The sequence below is a fragment of the Amblyomma mixtum genome, chromosome 6 (assembly GCF_055824585.1).
Source record: "Amblyomma mixtum isolate Tamu chromosome 6, ASM5582458v1, whole genome shotgun sequence".
NCBI classification, from domain to species: domain Eukaryota; kingdom Metazoa; phylum Arthropoda; class Arachnida; order Ixodida; family Ixodidae; genus Amblyomma; species Amblyomma mixtum.
In genome coordinates this window covers 95,335,547-95,359,577 of record NC_143017.1, presented here as the reverse complement: position 1 = coordinate 95,359,577, position 24,031 = coordinate 95,335,547, and the positions used below count along the sequence as shown (strand labels likewise).

The 24,031-nt window shown below is 46.5% G+C and overlaps 1 protein-coding gene across 4 annotated transcripts in view; it reads left to right on the top strand.

The window, feature by feature from the left end:
* Rbcn-3B (WD repeat-containing protein Rbcn-3B) overlaps positions 1-24,031 on the top strand; it is a 98,449-nt gene that overhangs the window by 25,116 nt on the left and 49,302 nt on the right. For 3 of the 4 annotated variants that reach the window (XM_089548424.1, XM_089548423.1, XM_089548425.1), the window contains 7 exons: positions 717-937; positions 2,558-2,753; positions 10,091-10,326; positions 12,615-12,750; positions 15,940-16,071; positions 17,957-18,069; positions 22,488-22,634. In XM_089548424.1, coding sequence (XP_089404550.1) covers positions 717-937; positions 2,558-2,753; positions 10,091-10,326; positions 12,615-12,750; positions 15,940-16,071; positions 17,957-18,069; positions 22,488-22,634 — 1,181 coding nt within the window. Of the gene's footprint in view, positions 1-716; positions 938-2,557; positions 2,754-10,090; positions 10,327-12,614; positions 12,751-14,105; positions 14,211-15,939; positions 16,072-17,956; positions 18,070-22,487; positions 22,635-24,031 lie in introns of all 4 variants that reach the window. The other variant, XM_089548426.1, reaches the window with a different exon arrangement.

Genomic DNA, 24,031 nt, shown 5'->3' with positions numbered 1-24,031 from the left:
GCGTGGCATTGGTAACATGTGTCTTGACACTGGGAAAACACCAGCATTTTGTCCTGTAATATACGAGGATTGTCCCACAATTCCTTGGCCTAAGTTTCACACACAAGAATGAAACTTTTGTTAAGAGGTGCAGGCACTCTTCAAAGTGTGGCACCACAACGCATGTGCTGCATGTGCGGATTGTGGTCGCTGTGAGCGGTTAGCAGCAGCCACTGAATATTGCCATATAACGGAAAAGGCCTCACTAGCATCCCTCAGTGCATGGTGGCACTATTGGGAGAGAGGGCATCCCATCTCATGACAGACGGGAAGACATTGCAAAAAATTCTTTGGGAGGGGGGAGGGGTGGGGACGAGCGACGGGAGTACCTATCACCCATCTGCTTGACTTAAGTCTGGTGAGCACCATTTCATTATCCCTTTAAGCCATTCCTTCATTTTTAAAAAAGAAAACTGAGTTGCTAGTCAGTGCCTATCCTTACTAGCGCTGCTTTCTTGTAGTTCTGAGCCAGTGATCCCAAAAGCCAACAGCGCTGAGAGAGTGTGTAGTGCTGCCACAGATGCATTCTGGACACAGAACATACCGCGCCATCTCTTACTCCTTCATTTATGTGTGTGGGCCAGTGCTATGCAGTCTCCCAGAGGGAACGAACAATCCCATCTTGTCCGTGTAGCAGTTGTTGTGCCACTCTTTTCTTCTGCTGGCTGCCTGTGCAGACCACCCACAGCACCAGCTGCTGCATGGCCACGCGGGTCGAGTGACGTGCCTGCTGTATCCAAACCACGTGCACTCGCGCTACGAAATTGCACACCTGGTGTCCGGTGGCGTCGACTTCTCGGTCTGCCTGTGGGACCTGTACGCGGGCACCCTCTTGCATCGGTTTTGTGTCCATGCTGGTGAAGTCACACAGCTACTAGTGCCGCCCAGCAACTGCAGTGTGAGTCTGCCTGGCTTCTTAAACTAGCTTCTCTGACTTCCTGGCTGGAGCAGTGTTTTCATGGCTGCCAAACCTGTCGCCAGCTAGATGAACTGTTGCCTGTGCTTGACGTGTGACTGTTGGCCTCTTTGGTTTATGGTGAAAAAAATTAAACAAATGAAATATAAAAAATAAGGAGATCTTAACAATGGTTGCCAAATTATACTAGGGGTAGCCTTCGCACATAAAGTGCACAATGATCGCTATCCTTAAATGACATCGTTCCGATGTGTAACATAAATCATCAAATAATTTTCTTTGTTTCATTTTTCTTAGTGCCTTCCTTTTTCTCTTTGATTTGCTCACAGTAATATTTCTGGGTGGAATATTCTGGGTGGACCACACAGAAAAGTGGTCTGTGTGTCTTTGAGCGGTATTTTTTCATCAAAAGTTGCATTTGCTGAGAGAGTAGGTTTTATTTACGATCGGAAAATTAGCATCCTTTATTACCCATCTTACAGGAAGCAGCCTTTATGCTGTCTGCGTTTGGGATGCCTCAATCTGCAGACCTGTTCAGATTTCTGATACATCCTGGTGGAAATCAATAGGCATAGAGTGGTTATGCATGGCCTAGTTGGTTTAGTTGTTTCATCACACATGGACACCACAAATAACTTTCCTTGGGTTAGGATCTCAGTGCAGCCAGAACACTGCTGTATTCTTTGCCTGTTTTAATGCAGTGGCATTCGAAGCCCCACAAGGCCAAAACGCCTCGTCTGCCATAAAATTCGGCCGTTGGCTGGAGGGAAGGGAAGTCGTTGGACCGGAGCATTCCCATTGGCTGGAGGGAAATGACACCACAAGATGCTAGCATTCCCATTGGCCGGAAAGAAGGGATGTCACTTCCAGTAAAGGCATCGGCAGCTGCTAATGTCATTGCATTCATCATCATCAGCCTGACTACGCCCACTGCAGGGCAAAGGCCTCTCCCATGTCTCTCCAATTAACCCTGTCCCTTGCCAGTTGCGGCCACCGTATTCCCGCAAATTTCTTAATCTCATCCGCCCATCTAACTTTCTGCCGCCCCTTGCTATGCTTGCCTTCTCTTGGAATCCACCCCGTTACCCTTAAGGACCAGCGGTTATCTTGCCTTCGCATTGCATGCCCTGCCCAAGCCCACTTCTTCCTCTTGATTTCAACTAGGATATCATTAATGCGGGTTTTTTCTCTCACCCACTCTGCCTGCTTCCGATCTCTTAACGTTACACCTATCATTTTTCTTTCCATAGCTCGCTGCGTTGTCCTTAACTTATGCTGAACCCTCTTTGTTAGCCTCCATGTTTCTGCCCCATAGGTGAGTACCGGTAAGATACAGCTGTTGTATACTTTTCTCTTGAGGGATATTGGTAAACTGCTATTCATGATCTGAGAGAACCTGCCCTAAGCGCTCGCTCCACCCCATTCTTATTCTTCTAGTTATTTCCCTCTCATGGTCCAGATCAGCTATCACTACCTGAGTGAAATTAGGTGTCAGTGTGAATTTTTCATTCGGGAGGGCTCAGGTGTTGTTACTACATATTTCCCGCAGAATGCACACGATAGGTGCTCACGGTTTCGTATAGCTGCTGCTTTCCGTCGCAGAACCGTGTGGTGCAGAGCATCTGCAGTGTGGCCAGTGACCACTCGGTGGCACTGGTGAGCCTGAAAGAGCGCAAGTGCGTCATGCTGGCCTCCCGGCACCTGTTCCCCGTGGGCGTGGTCAAGTGGCGGCCCTTCGACGACTTCATGGTGGTTGGCTGCTCAGACGGCTCAGTCTACGTCTGGCAGATGGAGACAGGTGAGCAATGCCTGGTCCATTGAAGGCGGATAGGATGGAAACTGTTGTGTGGGCTGTTCAAGTCTTTTAAAATAGCTTGCAGGGATATAAACTGGAATATTTTCTAGCTAGATAGAGAGATTAGTGTCCCAAAGCAGCAGATATGTCATTTTTATTGAGAACAGAGCATAGGTAAGCTAGAGTATTATGTAAAAGAAAACAATTGACAAGACGGTCGTGAAACCTAATGCGAGGAAGATGCGGTAGCAGTTGGATTTACCCTCGTTGATTAATTCGATGCTTTTATTCCAAGCCGATGCTTTTACTCCAAGCCGAGGCTTTTGACACACTTGACAGGATTTTAGAGTATTATGTAGAGCTAGAGTATTATGTAAAAGAAAAAAGAAAACAATTGACAAGACGGTTGTGAAACCTAATGCCAGGAAGTTGCGGTAGCAGTTGGATTCAGCCTCGTTGATTAATTCGATGCTTTTATTCCAAGCCGATGCTTTTACTCCAAGCCGAGGCTTTTGACACACTTGACAGGATTTTTCCGGAGAGTGGCGGTGGGTGGGTAGGCCCCTCGCTGCAATGGTGGGACAGGGGGGGGGGGGGGGGGGGGGCTGGGCTGTGCATCGAGTGGAACAGACGACGACACGTCGCGTGTCACTTGCTGGGCCAAAGTGAGCCCCCGCGTTTATTCAGCACTGGTTTTATACACGATGTGAACATGCGGGTAACGCCCTTATCACATGGGGGCGTATCTTGCCATGAACACAGAGCGCGCTGCATGCTGAGCAGATTAGATACAGATTACGATACATCCCCCTTCGTAGAGAGAAAAAAAAAAAAAAAACGGACAAGGAGCGCTTTTAGCTCGGGAGAACAAAAAGGAAGTTAAAGAATCACTGCACATCAAAAACAGCAAAGATCAGAGCACTGAATACAGTCACGGCACTTGTTGAAAGTTCTCGTCATACATTAAGCGCCGAGGTGGTCTGCGTTGTCTTGTAGTCCTCCTTGGAGCAGCTGCTTGTTGCGGAACTGTCGGCACAATGCTCGCCGTGCTGTTTGGACTTTGCGCCGCCTCTGGGTCGTGTTGTGTGCTGGCAGGGGCAGCGTATTCTTCAAAATCACCTTCGTCGTCGTGAGGAGGACCCCTAAGGCGAAAAGATTCTCTGGTTGGTAGCAGATGCTCGCGGTTGCGTCGCAAGAGTTGCCCGTCTTCCGTCATGACTATGTATGACCTTGGTTGACCAGACGACCGAAGAACCCGAGCCTTTCTTCTCCATGATGAGCCGTCTTTTATTCTAACCGTTTCGCCGTTGTTGAGTGGTGCGAGTGGCCCTCTTGAGTAGTCTTTTTGCTGGCGTTTGTCAACCCGCCGGCTTTGTCCGACCTGAACGGCTGGTAGAGTTGTTCGCAGCGAGCGTCCCTGCAATATTTCGGCTGGTGACCAGCCGCATTCCAGTGGAGTTGACCTGTAAGCGAGAAGACCAAGCCAAAAGTCTTGTTTAGCTTTAGTTGTTTTCTTCAAGATTCTCTTGACTACTTGTACCCCCTTCTCGGCGAGTCCGTTGGAGCGGGGAAAATACGGGCTTGAGGTCACGTGTTTGAAATCGTACACTTTTGAGAACATGGCAAATTCTCTACTGGAAAACTGAGGCCCGTTATCAGTGCATACCTCGACAGGTATGCCATATCTGGAAAATATGGCACTTGCTGCATCTACAGTACTTTTTGCTGAAGTGTCTGCGAGCTGTTGGACTTCGGGAAAATTGGATAGGGCATCATAAATACACAAGTATGACCGACCTGCGTGGCAAAAAATGTCCATGCCGACGCGGGTACCATGGTTGGTCTGGAACGGGACGCATAATCAAAGGCTCTTGCGGCAACTTGTAAGCGTGCGTTTTACATACAGAACATGCCTGTACAAACGTCTCGATATCAGTGTTCATTCCTGGCCAGAACACCAGGCGCCGTGCCCTTTCTTTGCACTTGTTAATTCCCATGTGGCCTTGATGAATTCTTGCCAACATATCGCGCCTCATACTTGCCGGAATGATAATCTTACAGCCTTTCAAGAGAACCCCTTTTACTTCCGATAGCTCAGCGGCAAAAGGCTTGAGCGGTCCTTCAATTGGTTGCCCGTTCTCCAGGTGCTCTAGCACAGCGGCGAGCTGCTTGTCCTTCCGTGTCTCGGAAGCCAGTTCTTTCCACGTGGTTTCGCTGACAAGAGAATCGACCACACTTACTGCGTGCACTTCGATGTCGTCGCCGTTGTCTGCGTTATCTGCTGCGTCCTTAACGAAAGCCCTGGACAGCATGTCCGCCAATAGAAGCTGTTTTCCTGGAACATAATGCATGGAAATGTCATAGCGTAGCAGACGCAAAAAAAATCGCTGCAGTCTTGGCGGCATGTCACCGATCGCCTTCTGCGAAATGGAGATCAACGGACGATGGTCAGTCTCAACGACAACCTTCCGCCCATACATGAAATGGTGAAATTTTTCGCAGCCGAAAACTATGGCCATTGCTTCCTTTTCAATTTGTGAATAGCGTTGCTGCGTATCTGTAAGCACTCTGGAGGCGTAAGCAACCGGTTTCCATGCACCTTTGTGATACTGGAGCAAGGCAGCACCGATTCCGTTTTGTGACGCATCGCATGATAACTTGGTTTCTTTTTCAGGGTCAAAAACTGATAACAAGGGCTGCTTGCTAAGGCTGTCGCACAGCGCTCTCCACTCTTTTTCGTGATTTGCCGACCATTCGAAAACAGTATCTTTTTTTAGCAAGCTTCTGAGAAGCGTTGTCCTTTCTGCTAGTGCTGGCAAAAACTTTCCGAAATAATTCACGACACCCAGCATGCGTTGAACGGCTAGTTTATCATTAGGGGGTGGCATCTGCAACATGCACTCGACATGGGATGCATTTGGACGGATTCCTTCTTCGTTTATCACGTCGCCCAGGAATTCAATTCGTTGAACGCCAAACTCGCACTTTGCTGGATTGAACGTAAGGCCCGCACGTTCTGCCGCTTCTAGTGCTGATCTGAGACGTTGGTCATGCTCTTGTTGGGAATTGCCCCACACAAGTATGTCATCGACATACACTCTAACGCCAGGAAGCGCGTCAAAAATTTCACTTAGGGTTTGCTGAAATACTTCGGACGCTGATGATATTCCGAAAGGCAGTCGCAAAAATCGATAGCGGCCGAAGGGTGTCGCAAAAGTGCATATCCTAGACGTCTCGTCATCTAAGGGAATTTGGTGAAACCCTGCGTTTGCATCTAGGCGAGAGAATACTCTTGCGCCGGCCAGCTCGGCCTCTATGTCTTCCCGCCTCGGCATCGCGTAGTGCTCGCGCTTGAGGCACTCATTTATTTTCCTGGGGTCCATGCAGACTCGCAGCTTCCCGTCTTTCTTTCGTACGATAACAAGGGGACTTACCCAGTCTGTTGGCTCAGTGACTTTTGCAATTATTCCGGCTTGTTCCATACGTGACAATTCGTCCCGAAGTGGCTCCTCTAAAGCCAGTGGTACTCGACGAGGTCTCTGAACCACTGGCGTGGCGTCCTTGCGAAGCACCATGTGGTATACTCGTTTGACGCAGCCGGTGCCAGTGAAAAGGTTACGAAAGCTGGCAACCACTTCTTCAGAGCTGTTTTGCGACACGCTGTTTACGCGTGAAATCAGTCCCAGGCGTTCACTCGCCTCAAGTCCTAGGATTGCTTGGCGCCCCTTTCGTGCCACGAAAAAGCTCAGCATGGCAATGCAACCATTTAAAGAGACTTCGGCCCGCATGACGCCAATGTGTTTGATTACATCTCCGCCGTAGGAGCGTAAAATCGCACTGCTGGGGTACAGGGGCGGCTGTGGGTTCATTTTGGCGTATAATCCATAAGGCAACAAATTTGCCTGCGATCCAGTGTCAACCTTTAACTGAACTGCCATGTTCTTGATTTGGACTTCCACCGTCCAGTCATGCTTGCCGGACACGTTCCTTGCGGATACGTCGAGAATGTCGAAATCGTCTTGGCCGCTTTGCAACTCGCCAACGACTGCCGTTGCTTTACAACATCTGGCAAAGTGGTTTTTCCGCTGACATCTACGGCACGTTTTCCCAAAAGCAGGGCACCTTCTTGGGGAGTGTTTTCCGCCGCAGTTTCGGCAGTCATAACGTGTCTGTTCTCGGCTTTCGCGGCTCGTGCTAGTCCTGCTGATAGGATGCACTTGGTGTTCCTGGTTCCACATTTCCTTGTGAGTTGCTGATGCTTCAGCTGCTTTACAGGCTTGTTCTGCTTTCTGCAGGGTCAAGTTGTTGTCCCTGAGGAGTTTTTCACGTACCGTGTCGTCATTTATCCCGAACACAATTTGGTCCCTCACCATCGATTCCGCCAAAGCGCCAAAGTTGCAAGCACGTGCTTGATTCTTCAGGTCTCGTAAGAAATGCTCCACTGGTTCGCCAGCAGCTTGGATTCTTCTCCTGAATATGTACCGCTCGTGAACCTCATTGGTCTGTGCAATGCAATACTCATCAAATTTTTTCACCACTGTGGCATAGTCGTCGTTCTTCTCGCCTTCTGCAAACGTGAAGGTGTTAAAGACTTCAATGGCCTCTGCGCCCGCGACGCTCAAAAGCAACGCTGTCTTCTTGGACTCAGTCCGAGGCTTTTCTGCGACCTCTGACGCCGTGAGGAAAATTTCAAACCTTTGTTTGAAGAGCTGCCAGTTCTTGCGAAGGTCGCCTGTTGTAAGGAGCGGCTCCGGTGCTTTGAGGAAATCCATTTTCCGCCACAGGGTCGCTGGTCTTCACGCGTCGTGCAGGAAGTGCATTGCCATGCTAACCACTTCTGTCACCATGCATCGAGTGGAACAGACGACGACACGTCGCGTGTCACTTGCTGGGCCAAAGTGAGCCCCCGCGTTTATTCAGCACTGGTTTTATACACGATGTGAACATGCGGGTAACGCCCTTATCACATGGGGGCGTATCTTGCCATGAACACAGAGCGCGCTGCATGCTGAGCAGATTAGATACAGATTACGATACAGGCTGGGCTGGGCTGGGCTGGGCTGGTAGGTGTAGGTTCTGGCGAGCGTCTGGCCTTCCCATTGTGTCCTTGAACTTGATTTTGCGTCACTTTTTCGTTCCGCTGCTGCTTGGGCTTCCATTCCAGTAGGTGGAGGCATCATGAGGGGTGGAGGTACGTGGTGCTTCTGGAGAGAGGAGGCTTCATTCACAGAGGCTTCACTTGCTGAGGCTTCACACAGATGACGCCGATATTTTCGCCTCGTGCCACTGGTACAGCTATAACGTATTGCAATACAGTACATGTAGTAATGATCACTGCAAATTTCGGTTATTGTGCCCATTCACATGAAGTCTACACAAGCCATGATTAGATCATCACTTTCAGCCGCTGCAGTGGCTCAGTGGTTATGGTGCTCGGCTGCTGACCCGAAAGACGTGGGTTCGATCCCGGCCGCGCGGCAGTTGAATTTCTTTGGAGGAGAAATTCTAGAGGCCCGTGTACTGTGCGATGTCAGTGCACATAAAAGAACCCCAGGTGGTCGAAATTTCCGGAGCCCTCCACTATGGCGTCTCCCATAGCCTTAGTCACTGTGGGACGTTAAACCCCATAAACCAAACCAAACGAAACCAGATCATCACTTTCATATGCAGCACTATTTGGACGAGCAGGTATACTGTTGCTATGCAGGTGAGCAGTGAGACAAGTTCTGCTGAGAGATGAGAATGTAAAGTTTCTCTCTGCATGCCACCAATTCATCCTGCCTGAAGCCGTTTTGCTTGGCAACCTCAGAAACACCAGCCAGATTCAAGCTCTTTCCAATTCACAAGGCCACTGTATCTTCACAGGATTCTTTCAGAGCATGACCAATAGTGCAGTAAATATTTTAAAGGGACACTGAGGAGAAATTGAAGTTGACTTGCATCGACAGAATACCAGCTCCTTTTTACAAAAACGCCATTCATACTGACAACAAAGCTCCTGTAACATAGAAAAGAGCAAGAACCAAAATACAGGTATCGCCGCCACAGGCCAAACTCGCAAGTACAAGCTTCATGGCGTCATAGCACAAAACAGTGTTGCTAGAACCAATAGTTCTAGCAACACTAGGACACGAGAAGCTACGAATCACTGAGGCGCAGCAAATGCATGCGCAAATCTCCTTGACGTCGCCAGATGGCGCCACGTACCCGATAGCTACGCGCGCTCCTGCAGCGCCGGGACCAATCAGCGCTTGCTCTCAGCGGTATGGGGGCTCCCGGTATTCCGCTAACGGTAACAAGGTACACGGTATGCTAAAGGCGTCTATTTGCGAGAACTTCGTTGACGACTTCGAGAACGGGATCCATTGTAACGCTGGCAAAACGCCGGTGCAAATGTAAACGAAGCGACGGCCGCAATAGCCGATAGATGCCTTCAACGTGCGGCCGGCGGTAGCTTTCTTTTCGGCTGCTGCTGGACCGCACTGCTGGCTGCCAGCAATCACGGAGTCTGCGTTACGTCATGGGAATGTCATGTTTCACGTCACTTAGTTCTGTGTCGTCACAGCAGAATCCCAAGTTTGAATCATAGCGGCGGGAAAAACTACTTCAACTTCGAATCCAAATTTCTTAGAAATAAATGCATCTTTCGCTGCCGGCCAAGTGGCAACAAAGCCATGAAATGCCGAACTATCGGATTTTGCTATAAAAAAAATATTAATAGAGCTCTCCTCAGTGTCCCTTTAACAAAAGGGCTCTGTTCTGGTCTGGTGTTTTTGCTTTCATTTTCTTTGATTCATCTAAAGGGTGATCACACAATGGGAAAAGGATGTAACGCCCACCGTGCTGCTTGGATGTGTAAATCAGAGAAGAAATCAAGGACTTCATTCCTGATTTTTTCTAAAAATGCAGCCACCTTTCTCACTCAGAAAAAATGCTGGTAGTATCCCTTGAGCGTGGTATCACTCCAGCTTATGTAGTTTGTAATTTTCTTTTTAAATTTTCTTTTAATGTGCTTTCCTTTTAAAGTGGGTGCTCCGTAGTGTTCCTGAAGGGTGGCGTGTCACTGTATCACTCCAGCTCACTGTATCACTCCAGCTTATGTAGTTTCTAATTTTCTTTTTAACGTTTCCTTTTAGTGTGCTTTAAGTGGGTGGTCCACTGATTAAAGCCCATTTGCCACTGTTTGCAAGACTGGATAGGGGCTTTACCATGCAGTGCTTGTGGTGAGAAAACGAAATGGGGGTGAACAATATGTGCATATCCTTGTGTTCTGCTTCCCTAGAGAATGTCTCTGACAAGGGCTCTCTCTGTTGCGTGGTGCGGCTCTGTTGACTTTGCAGGCCACCTGGACCGGGTGCTTCAGGGCCTCGCGGCAGAGGAGGTTCTCAGTGCCTGCGATGAGCACACGGGACACCCGGGTGAGCGCATGACAAACCCTGCGGTGCACCTCTTCCGAGGCTTGCGCCACCGCAATATGGCTGCCATCCGGCACGCTGCCCAGAGGGGCCTCCACCACCTGCAGCAGCACCACCCGCCTTCGCATCACCACGGCCACAGTGGACCCGGCCACCACCAGGTCAGGATTACAGGTGGCGAAAAAGGGCCCTTAACACAGATCAGTTTTTGAGAAATGCCAGCGAGAAACAGCAGGACAGGTCTGGTCTTGTTCCTTGCTTAGTCTTTCCCGCTGTGCATTTCTTAAAACGACACCACACCACATCATCCAGCTTTCAGTACGTCTGCACTGCATTACACCACGTCATCCAGCTTTCAGTAGGTCCGCACTGCGTTATACAGTCGAATCCCACTTTAACGACATTAACGGGCCCCCGAAAAATTGTGTTGCAGAGGAAGATTCGTAGTCGTGAAATCGGGCCAGAAAATCGATAGATTGGACTAAATACATGAACAGTGTTTACTTTCCAAACGGCTGTGAGCTTCGGTTGTCCTTCATTTCAAAGTCGACACTGCAGCGCAATTTTCTTGGTACTCCGGAAATCTCGGACGCACCCGCTACATTTGTTATCAAAAGTAATATTTTTTCAACGCACATTTTAAAAGTGTCCCTAGGGCTTTTGCCCTGCAAGAACCCGTACTGAGAATGCACTGCCTGGAGACATTTCCACACGGGCTAGTCACGCATGCGCCCGTGTCTCCGCACTTTGAGTAGCGGCCACATGCACCTCGAAATCAGTGCTCTAGATGATGTGCCAGAAATGAGTTTGCTCCGATTCTTTGACGTTTTGCAACATGCGGTACAAACATACCAGTGGAGTGTTGTTCTTTTGAGACTCCACCTAGAACCACCAAGTGCCCAGATGCACCATATAGGAAAAAAAAAAAGTTATTATGATGCTTGCCTGCAGTGCAAAAGCAAGAGCACACCCTAGTGAGCGCAGGCATCTTGCAATGATGTGCTGCCCACGAGCATGCTGGGCGACAGCAGATCGTTGTGCGTTGCTTGCTCGGTGTGACTAGGTGTAACGTGCTCCACGGTGAAGCCTCGGAAAAAGTGCTTCGGAACTAGCCACCGCTTATCATAAACCGCTCAACGTTTTCACCGGTTTTCATCGACATGATAGCTTCACGCCGAAATGAACGCTGCTGAACTGATTTTCGTTGAAACTTACAGTTCTGTGAAACTTACAAAAAAACTGAAAGCCTACTTGCATCAACAACCACGGTTTTGCAAGCACGGATTCTGAGACGCCGGCAAAACCATCACTAGCATTCGTGCGCCGCATCGCATCTTAAGCGCACATTAATTCCGATTCCACAGAGAATGTCAGCTGCGCTATTGAAAGTGCAAATGTTTTTGGCAGCTGTTTTTGGTAAAACCTTATGAGATACAGGCATGTGTGGATGCGTAAAGGAAAAAAAAAAAAAGCAAATCGACCGCTTAGTAAAAAAAAATTAGTTGAAAATTGCTCGTTATGGAGGGAAATAATTGCATTGCTTTGGGTAATTTGCTGACGGGAGATTGGAAATACTTTGTTGCGACAGAAATTTTGCTGCCATGGTGTTCGTTGTAGCGAGGTTTGACTAGAGCAATAACATGAAAGGGGAAAGCTTTTCCTTTGCACAACAAACACATTCGCATTTTACCTGAAAACATCAAATAAAAGTGCATGTGGTAGAAGCACCTGGTTGCATGGAGAACAAGCCTCCTGACTGCCCTTTGCCCAATGAAAAATGTGGCAAAACCGGCTGCACACTTGCTTCAAGTTTCGAAGCATCTACAGCCTGTTTAAAAATGTTACTGAAGGCCCAGCGTCAAAACCTGCCTCTACAAAAGGTGCAGAAAATGCATGGAGATGCTAATTGTCTTCCTGGCTACCGGATGCTGACTGCATCCAAGTATTACAAGGCCCCTCAAAGTGCCTGTAGTGGTACTTTATTCTGCCCTGCCAGAAAGCTGAGCTTCTCATCCCATAAATTCTTGCTTCATGCTCCAAGCATTGGGAAAGAAGCACTGAAAAGCTCTGCGACAGCAGCTGGCTGACGGGCTTCCTTTTGAGATTACGACATTTTTAGGGCCAATAAATGCTGCGAATGAAGACATCTACGTTGACATGCTGGCCTATAAAAATATTGTACAGGTGGACAAGGGAGTGAGTGCTGCCTAGAAAAGGATGCCCTTCATAGATATATGTTCCATTTAGGCATGGTCAACACGGGCATGCTCCACCTGAGCATTCTCCACCTGAGCATGCTCCACCAAGACATGGTCCACATGGGCATGCTCCAATAGGTGTTGCCGTGAGGAGGGGATTGTGATGTAGCTTCTGGTCACACTGTTGTGTCCGCAGGAAAGACGAAACCTAAGTTTTTCTTTTTTTGAGTCTAGCTCATGCTTCTTTGCAGCATGCCATGGGCCACGAAGTGGGCGACAGTGCTCATGCCAGATCCCGGGCACATCCACTCATGATCCAAGGGCTGAGGACCAACCCTGTTGATCAGGACAGCCACGTGCTCTTCTTCGACATTGAAGCGCTCATCGGTGGGCACCTGTGCATCCCGAAGCTTGCGTACAGCTGGCTCACAGTTCAGAGAAGAACGCAACCACTTTGGATAACTTGTTTTGCCTCTGATGCGCTGGCTTGTTTGTCCTTGCTTGGATGCAGAATGCTTTTGCCCATTAGCTGTCATGCATGGCATTCACCTCCTGGCCTTCTGTGCAGCTGGTTTTTTTCCCATAAGCACAGATTCCCATATTTTGTTCTAAATGAGCACAGCACAAGCACAAAATGGAGAGTTGGTTTATCCTAAAACTCTATACCTGCTTCTTCAGTTCTGGTGGGTGGAGGTAGAAGCTAATTAGTTTTACTTGCTTTTTGAAAATTTTAAAAGTCAAATGAATTGATTAGTTTGAATGCAGTGTATACGTGGCAGTTAGCTCTGAGATGATGCCTTCTTATGACACCTTTGAATATTAGTGTGGGGAATGCACTAATGTCGAAAAGCACAGTAAAATTTGGCTTATGTTTCAGATAAGTCTCAGTATTTTTTATTGATATTGCATGCGTCCTGCCGCATACATGGAGCTAGAGCTTGACATATGCTGTAATTTTGGCATGCTCCTTTTAAAGATGCAAGGATGCATATTGCACTTAATTTTAACTATAAGCCAAGCATTGTTAACTGGTGAAGTTCGCTGCTTTATTCTTGCTTACATCAGTGGTTAAGCAGATGCAGCGTGAAGACTTTTAATGCGAAAGCATTTTTTGTCTCATGAGCGGTGTCACTGGAAGCTGTGGACAGGCGCTGTGGGTGGAAGTTGTGACAAAGCGTGTCCACACAAACTCAATAAAAATAATGAAGTCTGGTAAATGCACAGACAGATGTCTCAGAAACGTATCTTCGAGATAAGCACTGAGGCGCGTATGCGAGTGATTATGAGCATCTAAATTACAGATGTACGTTTCTGGTAAATTTCCTCTATGCTTGGAGCGCAGTCGTAGCGCCATCGTGCGGCACCCACTGAAAGCCTCCCTCGCAATGTGCGGCACTGGTCCAGTAGATGGCGCGCGCGTAGGCGAGATGGCGGACACGCAGGAGGGAGGAAGGACGCGCAGTAATTGAGAGAAATGCTTTCGTATTACTGTACCTAAGCAGATTTAAGTGCACCCCTGTAGTTTTATTTTGTTTGCTCCGTTTGACATGCGTCCATGCTTGCTTGAAAAAGCATTAGTGTGGCCTGCGTATCTCATCAGTCAACGAGCTTAGGTTGCCTTCTACTGCTTGCTTCTGGTTTGTCTCTTGTAGTGTTTTTTTTTTTGTAGCTCCCTTTCTGACCTGACTTTCTTGTTCTTCTGTCTCCTGCACCATCTGCTGTGTGCATGTGCTTGCATGAAGGCATCCTGCACTCTCTCAAGAGCAAACAACGCAGAGATGCCTCCTTTGCTCGGGTGGCCAAGCTTACCTCTCGAGATATGTCAGAGCTGCTGGCTGAATTCAAAGGTGCGAGTCTTGTCTGGGGGCTGCTGATGCATTGGTGCTGTTTTCTTATTAATTGTGTCTGTGGTGTGCATCATGTTTGCACTTTTGTTGGCTGGGGGTCTTTTGCTTCTTCTAGGTGTAGATAGGGGAAAGGAGCCTAACTTCAGTGTGCACAGAAATATTAGTTTCAAACACGTGGTGGAGCGAAGCCTAGGACTTTAGTACACCTTCGTCCTAAAAAATTTGGCTAAAGGCCATGCTTTATTGATAACTGCTAGATTTTTCTGAAAATGTTGTGTACAACACAGAAATCCTTCTCTTCATGAAAACAGTAAGCTCGTCCCAGTGCTCTAGATATACATAGATGCAGATTACCTGCATTACAGAGCCCTTGCAGACGATTTATAAAAGTTAACAGTTGTGCATAGATATTCCAGCTGCTTGAATAATTGTGTGTGTAGCTACTCATCATGCAAACCACAAAACATAACTGATTTCCGCAGAAAAACTGTGAAGGTTTAAGAAAAAAATGCAACACCGACGTACCTTAAAGCAATTGCTCCCTTTTTCACTTGCATTTTGAAGATTGGTCAGGGATATTCTCTTATCTTTCAGTCCAGTTTCAAGTTCACTTATCATGTTCAGTTTGGTGCCAGTTTCTAGGAATTGGGCTCATAACAGTTACGTTTTCTACTACCAGATTTTGTGGTTCTTGTGTCCAGACCTTCATGGTTCAGGTTAGCTTCGCTGTGATTGGGATGAGGGTCACTCTTAAGAGAATTCAGTCATGTACATCTGCCCATTGTGCATTCAGTGAAGGACCCTGAAACCCTAATGCGGGCCAACTGCTCTGGAATGGATGCTGTTCACGTTTAAGGTGTTAAAGATACTTCACATCATATGGTACTTTGTCACTCTGACTATCACAAATGTAAAAAGACGCAAAGCAGAGAATTCAACACCCTCTTCACTAAAGCTGCTGCGTGCCACTGGGCTGGTTCTAGTAAGTGAAGTATTGGCCACTGGCCATAAGCCAACCTTTGCCCTTGGGCTGATTCTGATAAGCTCAACTTTGATAATCCAAGTGCATTTGGTTATGGGCTGATTTTCACGAGCTTACTTTCGTGTGAGCTAAGTATTGCGCATATATACTATAAATTAAGTATTGTCCATGGGCCGGTTCTGATAACCTTGCCCTAATAATCAAAGTGCTATTGGCCATGGGCTGAATTGGCGCAATAATATGACATATTTATTATTAAATATGTCGTATAAGGGGTGCAGGACAAGCATGCTCTTTTGTTTGGTGTATATGGCAAACAGCCTTTAGGACAAGGGGAAAAAACTGTGAAAGTAAAAAGAAGTTTTATACTGGCCCTTTAGTCATGTATGATTGCTTGCCTTGTCCATTTCGTGAAACACATTCATTATTTATTCAATCCTAGCATAAGTTGTGCTGTTTGCGGGTGTACCCGAGCAACATACATTCTCTTACCTCAGTGTCTTAGACCCATGTACTGCGAAGGCACAGGGGAAGGTCAATATTTATTGAATTTGTTTTGAATTCTATGCTGAACCAGTTCCACCATAAATGCTAGTGAACCATACGTGAGCACAGTTTTCAAGTAGCGAAATAAATGCCCCACGAGAACTGAAGAGTTTTTGGGGCACGTTGGAGACATTGCCTGTGCTCCAAGTTTCCCAGCACAGGAGGGCCTCTGATGTCCTTGGGACTCTGCATTGCTTTCAGTGCAACTGCTGTCTGAAGAGTACTCGGGAATGTCGCCCGGCACACTGGAGTCCCAGGGGCTCATCAACCAGTCCGAGTACCAGAAGTACTTGACCTTATCTTCGTCACCGGAGACACACAAGAAGCTCTCAGGTGCATAGCAGATGCTGGTCCCTGTGAAACTGAATCCACTGCATCGTAATTCTGAGGGAATGGTATACTTGTATGAACAAGAGGAGCTCATACTAGCTGGATTGCTTAAAACTGCAATGTGCGAGCTGCCGCTGTGTGGGGAAGTAGCGATGGCAACTGAGAGGGATGGCGTTAGCGAAGGCCTCAATTTACTTGCACAGAGAGCTTCTGAGGTGACAGAAGCTGGCGGAGTGGGTGAAAGAACAAACGTGGGTTAATGACATCCTAGTTGAAATAAAGAGGAAGAAGTGGGCTTGGGCAGGGCATGTAATGCGAAGACAAGACAACCGCTGGTCCTTAAGGGTAACGGAGTGGATTCCAAGAGAAGGCAAGCGTAGCAGGGGGCGGCAGAAAGTTGGGTGGGCGGATGAGATCAAGAAGTTTGCAGGAATACGTTGGCCGCAACTGGCAAAGGACAGGGTTAATTGGAGAGACATGGGAGAGGCCTTTGCCCTGCAGTGGGCGTAGGCAGGCTGATGGTGATGATGATGATGGTTTGTAAAGCCTGCTATGTTTTCATTTGTATGTACGAGTTATTTGGATGCAGTTATTATTTTAAAAGTGGAGACTGACAAGAAACACACTAAGAAATGATCAGCTGCTTGCTTAAACTAATCTAATCTTGGGCTTGCATTGCTTTGTATTAGCATCCAGCTAACTAACCTGCTGCTATGCTTGTCAATTAAGGCAGCCTTTTGCTCATTTTTACCTGCTTTTGTTTCAACCTAATTGGAAGAGGAAGCGTTGAGGAGTGCAGGTGGTTCCTAGTTTAAACTTTCACACTGAAGTGAATTTATTCACATCTGTGACAACTCTCCATCACTCGTACTAAACAGAAAGGAGTAAAAAGCCAGTCAGCTGTCTTCCAGTGCACACCCTTTTGTAAAGGGGAGTTTGATAGAGGACAGCTTACTCCTTTTTCTTACTCCCATATAGACATGTTCTTGTTTAGAGTGTAGATTGCTGTTGGTTGAGTTTGAGGACCCGCAGCTTCTCAGTTTCATTCTGTCGTTTCACACACCATTAGTCTAAACATAGTTTAAAAGTAGGCGTACTTGGCATTTGTAAGCAGCATGCAGTCTGCTTACAAATTTCATTCCTGGCTTTAGCCTCTTGTTTGTTACATATCTGATGTTTTCACAAGCTTGGCCATCACAGATAATCACTGCCTCTCATGGGGAAGGGGTGACAACTCACTCAATCTGTTCTTGTTTGAAACTCATATATTGCTGATGGAGCTAAAGAAACATTATTAGCAAACTGAAATGAAGCTTAACTATTTATATCTAATTCTTTTCTTGAGGTGCGCACCAGCAACTGGTGTTTGCCGTGTGCTGAATGGCTTCACGAGTTAGCATTGACTCACTGAAGTCTGTATTCATTACTTTTTCGCACACTGCTCAGAACTGTGTCAGTCAAAACCATGTTGCTACATTTGCTGTCTGTTCCTTGTCAGTCTTTAAACAGTTGCTTGATATGTGTGTTTGCTAACCATATCTGTGTATGAACAAGTGTTAACAAATTCCTTTCTCTTTTCACAAAGTGTCTTAGTTATGTCTAATATGTTTTGCATGTTTTGAATGTTGGTGGTGCAGTTTAATCTTTGTACATCCTATGTTTCACTCTAAGATGTCACTTATATTTATGCTGGATTACTACACCGGTCAAGTTCCAGTAGATGTTTTTGTCTTGCCACGTTTTGCTTTAGAGATTGCCTGTGTATATAAACAGTCCAGCTTATTTCTATATTAGAAAAGTTTGACGTTTTTTGAGGATAACTTCTTAGTTGTAGCTTTGAGTTGATGAAAAAAAAAAAAGCTTCTAATTCTCTGTTTGTGCCATTTAGGGTTCATTGCGAAGGTAAAAGACACCGCAGAAACGGCAGCATCGAAAATTCAAGCCAAGGCAGAAAGCGTCGGCATCAAGACGTCTCAGACAGATTCTTCAGGGGGCAGCAAAGTATGGAACTCTCTTTCGATTTTTCTTTTCGAGTGCAATCTTATCCTGAAGGTCGCGTTGCCATCGTCTTCTCAGAAACCTCACACGTCAATCAATCCATCAATCTTTTATTTCAGTTTGTACATGCAAACTGGGGATGGTGAGAAAAAAAGGAGTGAATGATACACCGCTTGACAGTCCTCACCATCCTTGCAAGTCAGCAGTTGGCACGAGGCAAAAACAACCACTGCTAAAAAGTGAATACAAGTGCGCTTATGGGGAACAAGGTTGACCGAAACAGATCTAGTGATTGGCAGCAATAATTGTTGGCAAAAGACAGTGAGGCTATAACACAGAAGTGGCACAGTACACGCAGACACTTGGCATCTCTGTGGCACAGATTGCTGAATAAAGCTTTTCCGGATGGCAGACAAAGACAAAATATTCACTTGGTCACTGAATGAGGTATTGAGGAACTATGGCACAATATACCTTAACATACAGAATTCATAGTTAGTCCTTCATTTTGGTAGTGCAAACTGACACTGCAATCTGATGTCGTATGATGAGTGGCGACAGGTAATTGGTACAGTTTGAGAAATAAATGAATCACTCTTTTTTATCACTGTTTTATGAAAACCTGCAATTCTGTCGTCAAATAATTTGTTTGCAGGTACAGTATTATTATGCGGGTAAATGTGTCTAGTCGGCGAATCACACGATCCGTTGACAATTGCACGAAGCATTTTCTTTTGCAGTGTTTGCAGTTATAGGACATTAGATACCGTTGTGTTGCCCCAGACGAGGAAACAATAGCTTGGGTGGGTATAGAAAAATGCGTAATACAATGTAATTTTAGTTTTGATAGGTAAAGTATGCCTGTTACGCAGCGCAATTTCAACGATTCTAGAAAGTGTTGATGTAAGGTTATTAACATGTGCATCCCATGTCATCGTACTGCTAAACATTACAGCCAATGATTTAAAGGTGTCCACATACCCGATCACGCTGCCACTGAGGTTTGAAATTTCATTGAAATGCGTGCTCGCTGTTATTGCAACTGGGGGTATGCTCGTTTCAAAGTTTCGTTTGCTTGAACGCACGTTGCATATGGCTTGCCTGATTAACTTCACAGTTGTGTTAGGTTTTCTTTTCAGGACTTGCATGCCTTTCTCTGAGCTTCTCCACTATGCACTGCTTGTGTTTAAACAAAATGCTTCTTCTAGAATTGTTTCTTTTTTCGCCTATGTTCCATGTTAAGCCTCATTGATATGTTTGTTCCCTGTTCATAAGCTCAAAATCGTGGGCATTAAAAAGGTCCAATAGAGTTGCACTATTATTTTCCTGGTTAATATGTTCCCGGGTAACACGATTTCCCGGCTACTGCGTTTGCGATTCCCAAAATTCTAGTCTTATAATGCCTTTAGTGGCCAACCGCAGATGTGCAAACGTACAGATTAGCGGAATATGGGGGCACGCGACTTGATCTGGAATGCAACGACGAAACCCGCCGCGGTGGCTTTCTTGCAGTGCTTTCATGCACGGGGGCGAAGGAGAAAAAAAAATGGTCACGAGCAGGTTATTTCTGCGGGAACGCGGCATGAATAGGAGAAACGCATTGGCTTCTTCGCGGAGCCTAAACGCTAAGGGACGAAGCATTTGAGGACTACAACGACGCGCTAACATTCGAGTGGGCCGGGTCCGGGGAACGCAGCACGAAAGGTTCAAACGCTGCGACAGTCAGCCGCAGCCGCGGCTTCCCCGCATTGCTTAGGTGCAAGTGGGCGAAGCATTAAAAAAAAAAGAAATGGAAGATTTTGGTTACTTTTGTCATTGACATCGGGGGACCGGGTGTGTTGGGAAGGGCATTCCGCGCTTAAGACAACGCAAATGCGGGTCGAATTCTGCGAGCACTAGTTAAGGAGCTGTTCAAACCTTGTGGTGAAAATGCTAAATTATCAGAAAATGTCTTTGTACCGCATTCAGCAGTTAGTTTCTGAAATTCAGGTGGGTTGGTCATGCGTTTTCCTAAGTAATACTTTTTTCCTCTTATTTTCAAAATGTGCATGAACGAGGTTTCACTTTGTATGCTAACTTAGTCTCGTCATACCTTAGTAGGCATGTGGTTTTTGCAAACATCCTGTGTGGATGTATATTAGTGGAGTCTGCTTGCTTGCTGCATGCAATCAATTGACTTTTATTAGTGAACATTGTTAGAATGCTTGTGTGATGTCTTCTTCTTGTTTTTGTTTGTTTGTTTGTAGTTCCCGAATTTTCTACGTTTGTGTGTCTCTTGTTATGCCTTAGTGCATGCACTCCTAGTGAAAAGTGTAGGATATATGTCCCACCCCAGTTTCTTGCAGTTTCTCTCCCAGTTTCTCTCATGCTGCACCTGATTTCTTTTGCGTTTTTATGTGGGTTTTTTTTTTTCATGTTGCTGCACATTAGCGCTTGTTACTGCCATATTCACACTTGCTGCTTAACAATTATCTTGGGATGACTCTTCTTCCAGGGATCATATCTTCTTTCCTGGGGTTTTTTTTTTTTCCCCCTTTTATCTTCATTTGTACTCTGCAAATAAGTATGCAGGGGTGACATCAGTTACGCTATTTCCTGAGGGCTCATAGTCTCCATTGATACAGCACCAGTCATGTGCTGACTGGACCACAGTCAGTGCAGGGACAAGTATAGATCCATTAACAATAAGTGAATGACATGAAACGTTACGAGAGTGTGCATTTTGTGATTGCATACAGGCATGACCTTAAAACAGTAAAGGCATGAGATGAAGTGAATTTCAGTTAAATGCAATCCCTGCTGCTTGCAGTAAACTACCGAATTCACATCCTCTATAATAGGACATCAAAATGCAAGTGTGGTCATAGCATTACACAGCCATGCCCACGAGTGTCTGTCGCTCCGTTAGTAGCGTCCAAACTGCACAGATAATGCGATTAGTGGTCACATGCTGTTTCATTCATGCTTTGTTTCATTCTGGCTGTGAGTGTAATGTGGTGGCCTGTTTGAAGAGTCCGCCAGCATGCTTTGCTTAAAGTCGACACCTCTAGTACAAGGACCTGTCAGCAGAGCTTGTTGGCAGAACGCATCATCACAGCGTGTCCACACGAGAACGGGGCTTCTGACATTGAAACACCGCCTTGGCTACACCCCTGGTTGCGGATGTATACTGATGTTAGACAATGCTGACTTGCAAAAAAAAAAAAAATGTTGCTGGTGTCATCTAAGTGTCTCATGATAAGTGTTAGTGACAACAATGACTTGCAAAAAAAAAGTTGGTGATGTTCACATGCAAATGCTTTCGCATTTCTGCAATGCATCAGACTAGCTTTATCACGCTTGCATCTGCGAACTGTAAGTTGAATGCTGTCAGGTGCTGTTCATTCTGTAGTAGCCTTTTTTATGGCTGGTTATTTGCCGCAGCACAGAAGTGTTGTGAAATTTCAGCACAAATAGCACTGCTTGGTGGTAAATTTGCAGCTTAATTATTTTTTCAGGGCTTAATTTAGTTGCATCTCAAAATTGCAAGGCATGAAGGACTGAAACTGTGCGTCACAGCTGCATAACTCATCACTTTGTTTTCAGTGTGTACTTAGAGCTGAGGTATGCCGATTAGCTCCCCAAAAGCTGCTGCCGCAAATGAAAGAATGGGGCTTACACACACGTTAACTCATTTTTTTAGCTTCTGAAGCTCTATCTGACATCTGCAAGGCATTTATCACCATAATTCGTTGGTATATCAACAGCTATTCAGCCGAATCTTGTTGCCACGCAACCCTCTCTACATGGCTACAGAGATTCTGTTTCCAAGTTTGAAATTAGAGCTCCACATCTTCAAGTAAACATGGCAGGCAGGTTTCATTCAGTACTGCGAGCCAATGCCCTTCACTGCACCACTGCACTGCCGCAGATATTGCAGTGTGGCACAGATATGAAAGTGTAGCTGAAAGTAATCATTTCAGAACAGGAGCCCTGCTTTTGTGAACTAGAGTGACTTTGGCACTTTCACAAAAGGGCTTTGCCATGGCTAGTGAAGGACAGATTTGAAATCATTACTGATCATGGTAACGTGCGAGTTAACCCACTCCCAAGCCCCAAATTTTTAGCAAGGCCCCTCCCTGGATTGACATCTCAGCCAAAATCGGGAGGAAGAAATGGGCTTGGGCAGGGCATGTAATGTGAAGGCAGGATCATTGATGGTCGTTAAGCGTAGCGGACTGGATTCCGAGAGAAGGCAAGCACAACAGAGGGCGGCAGAAAGTTAGGTGAGATTAAGAAGTTTGCAGAGATAGGGTGGCCGCAGCTGGCACAGGACAGGGTTAATTGGAGAGATATGGGAGAGGCCTTTGCCCTGCAGTGGGTGTAGTCAGGATGATGATGATGATGATGGTGGATCATGTCTTGCCCTGTTTGGCCCTCAGCCAGGAGAGGCAAGGAGTGTGACGGGAGCAGCAGCTGGGGCCAAGATGAAGCACCTGAGCCTGGCCGAGACCAACCTGACCATGGAGATTGCCCAGTTGCTGCTCTCCCTCCTGCATGCCTGGGGCCTCGACAATGACCTGGACAAGGTAAAGGCTGCTGCAGGGAGGGCTCAGTTTTCCTCCCCCTTTATGTTTATCAGATAAACGTTTACTCTCTCTCTCATTTTTTCTGATGAATCAGTAAATAGAAGCAGTAATGCATGCATATTTGAAATTTTTAATATAGTTTGAGTATAGCACTTTGCTATTCAGTGCAATTCACACCATACTTTTGCCGGTGGAATGTGCAAAAATTGTGAATTCAATTGCTCATTCGAACTTGTGGCCAAGTGTTGTGGCCTTCCCGAATGACACTTGCCGGTTCAGTTCAGTTTTTTGTTTGAATTGTTGTTGCACGTAGTTTGCATTTTGTTACGGATGTCACACTTGTTGCAGCAATAAACTTGCTCGTTCAGCTCTCTCCCAAACTTGCGAAGTTTATTGCCAGTTCACAGCAAAAGCAACTGCTGGGTTTACTAGATGGGCCTGATCGCATGCATAAAGGCTAACTAGTTGACATCTGTTGTGAGGTGCCACTGTTTTCAGTGCAGATGCCTTTTACTCGTAGATCAAAACTAAGTGCAGCACAGCGTCTCGCTAGTACTGAGGGCCGTGACGCATTCAACCTGCTGTGAACATTCCAGTGCAGAAAGCGAGTGTGTGCAAGTGCTGCTGTTCAAGTCTGATATTGTTCCCATCTTCACTGTAGAAGATGGCACATGCAGAAGCATAGCCTCTGTAAAACCTGGGCCACAGAGCAGGGGTTCTCACAATTTTTGACCGAAGGAACACGTGCCAGAGAGCTTCCTGTCATTATAGGGCATCATCCTTTGTGCTCTTTTTTTTGCTGTTTCTTTCACGTCTACGAATATTTGTTTGTTTTTTCGCCGCGGTGGCTCAGTGGTTATGGTGCTCGGCTGCTGACCCGAAAGACACGGGTTCGATCCCGTCCACGGCGGCCAAATTTCTTTGGAGGAGAAATTCTAGAGGCCCGTGTGCTGTGCGATGTCAGTGCACGTTAAAGAACCCCAGGTGGTCGAAATTTCCGGAGCCCTCCACTACGGCGTCTCTCATAGCCTTAGTCGCTTTGGGACGTTAAACGCCATAAACCAACCATTTGTTTGTTTTCTTGCTTTCAGCAATAAGTTTTTTATTCAGTGCACATCTCTCACTCATGCTCAGGCCTCTAACCCCGAGATAAAAACACAAAAAACTAGTCACAAGGCATAGTACGTTCCCCTGCATTCGCGCACTGGACTGTCTGGGCTGCGCTTAGAGTCAAACTGGCTCCTCTTTCAGCTTTCATTGGCTCTCTGCTGCTCCCCGCTACGGCATCAGCGTGGAGTCGGCATTTTTCTAATTTCGACAGGTACTGCCTTTCCAGCGCAAATTGGCTTGCTGGTGGCAAAACTTCACTGTGGCTCCGTCAACGGCAAAAACGCCCA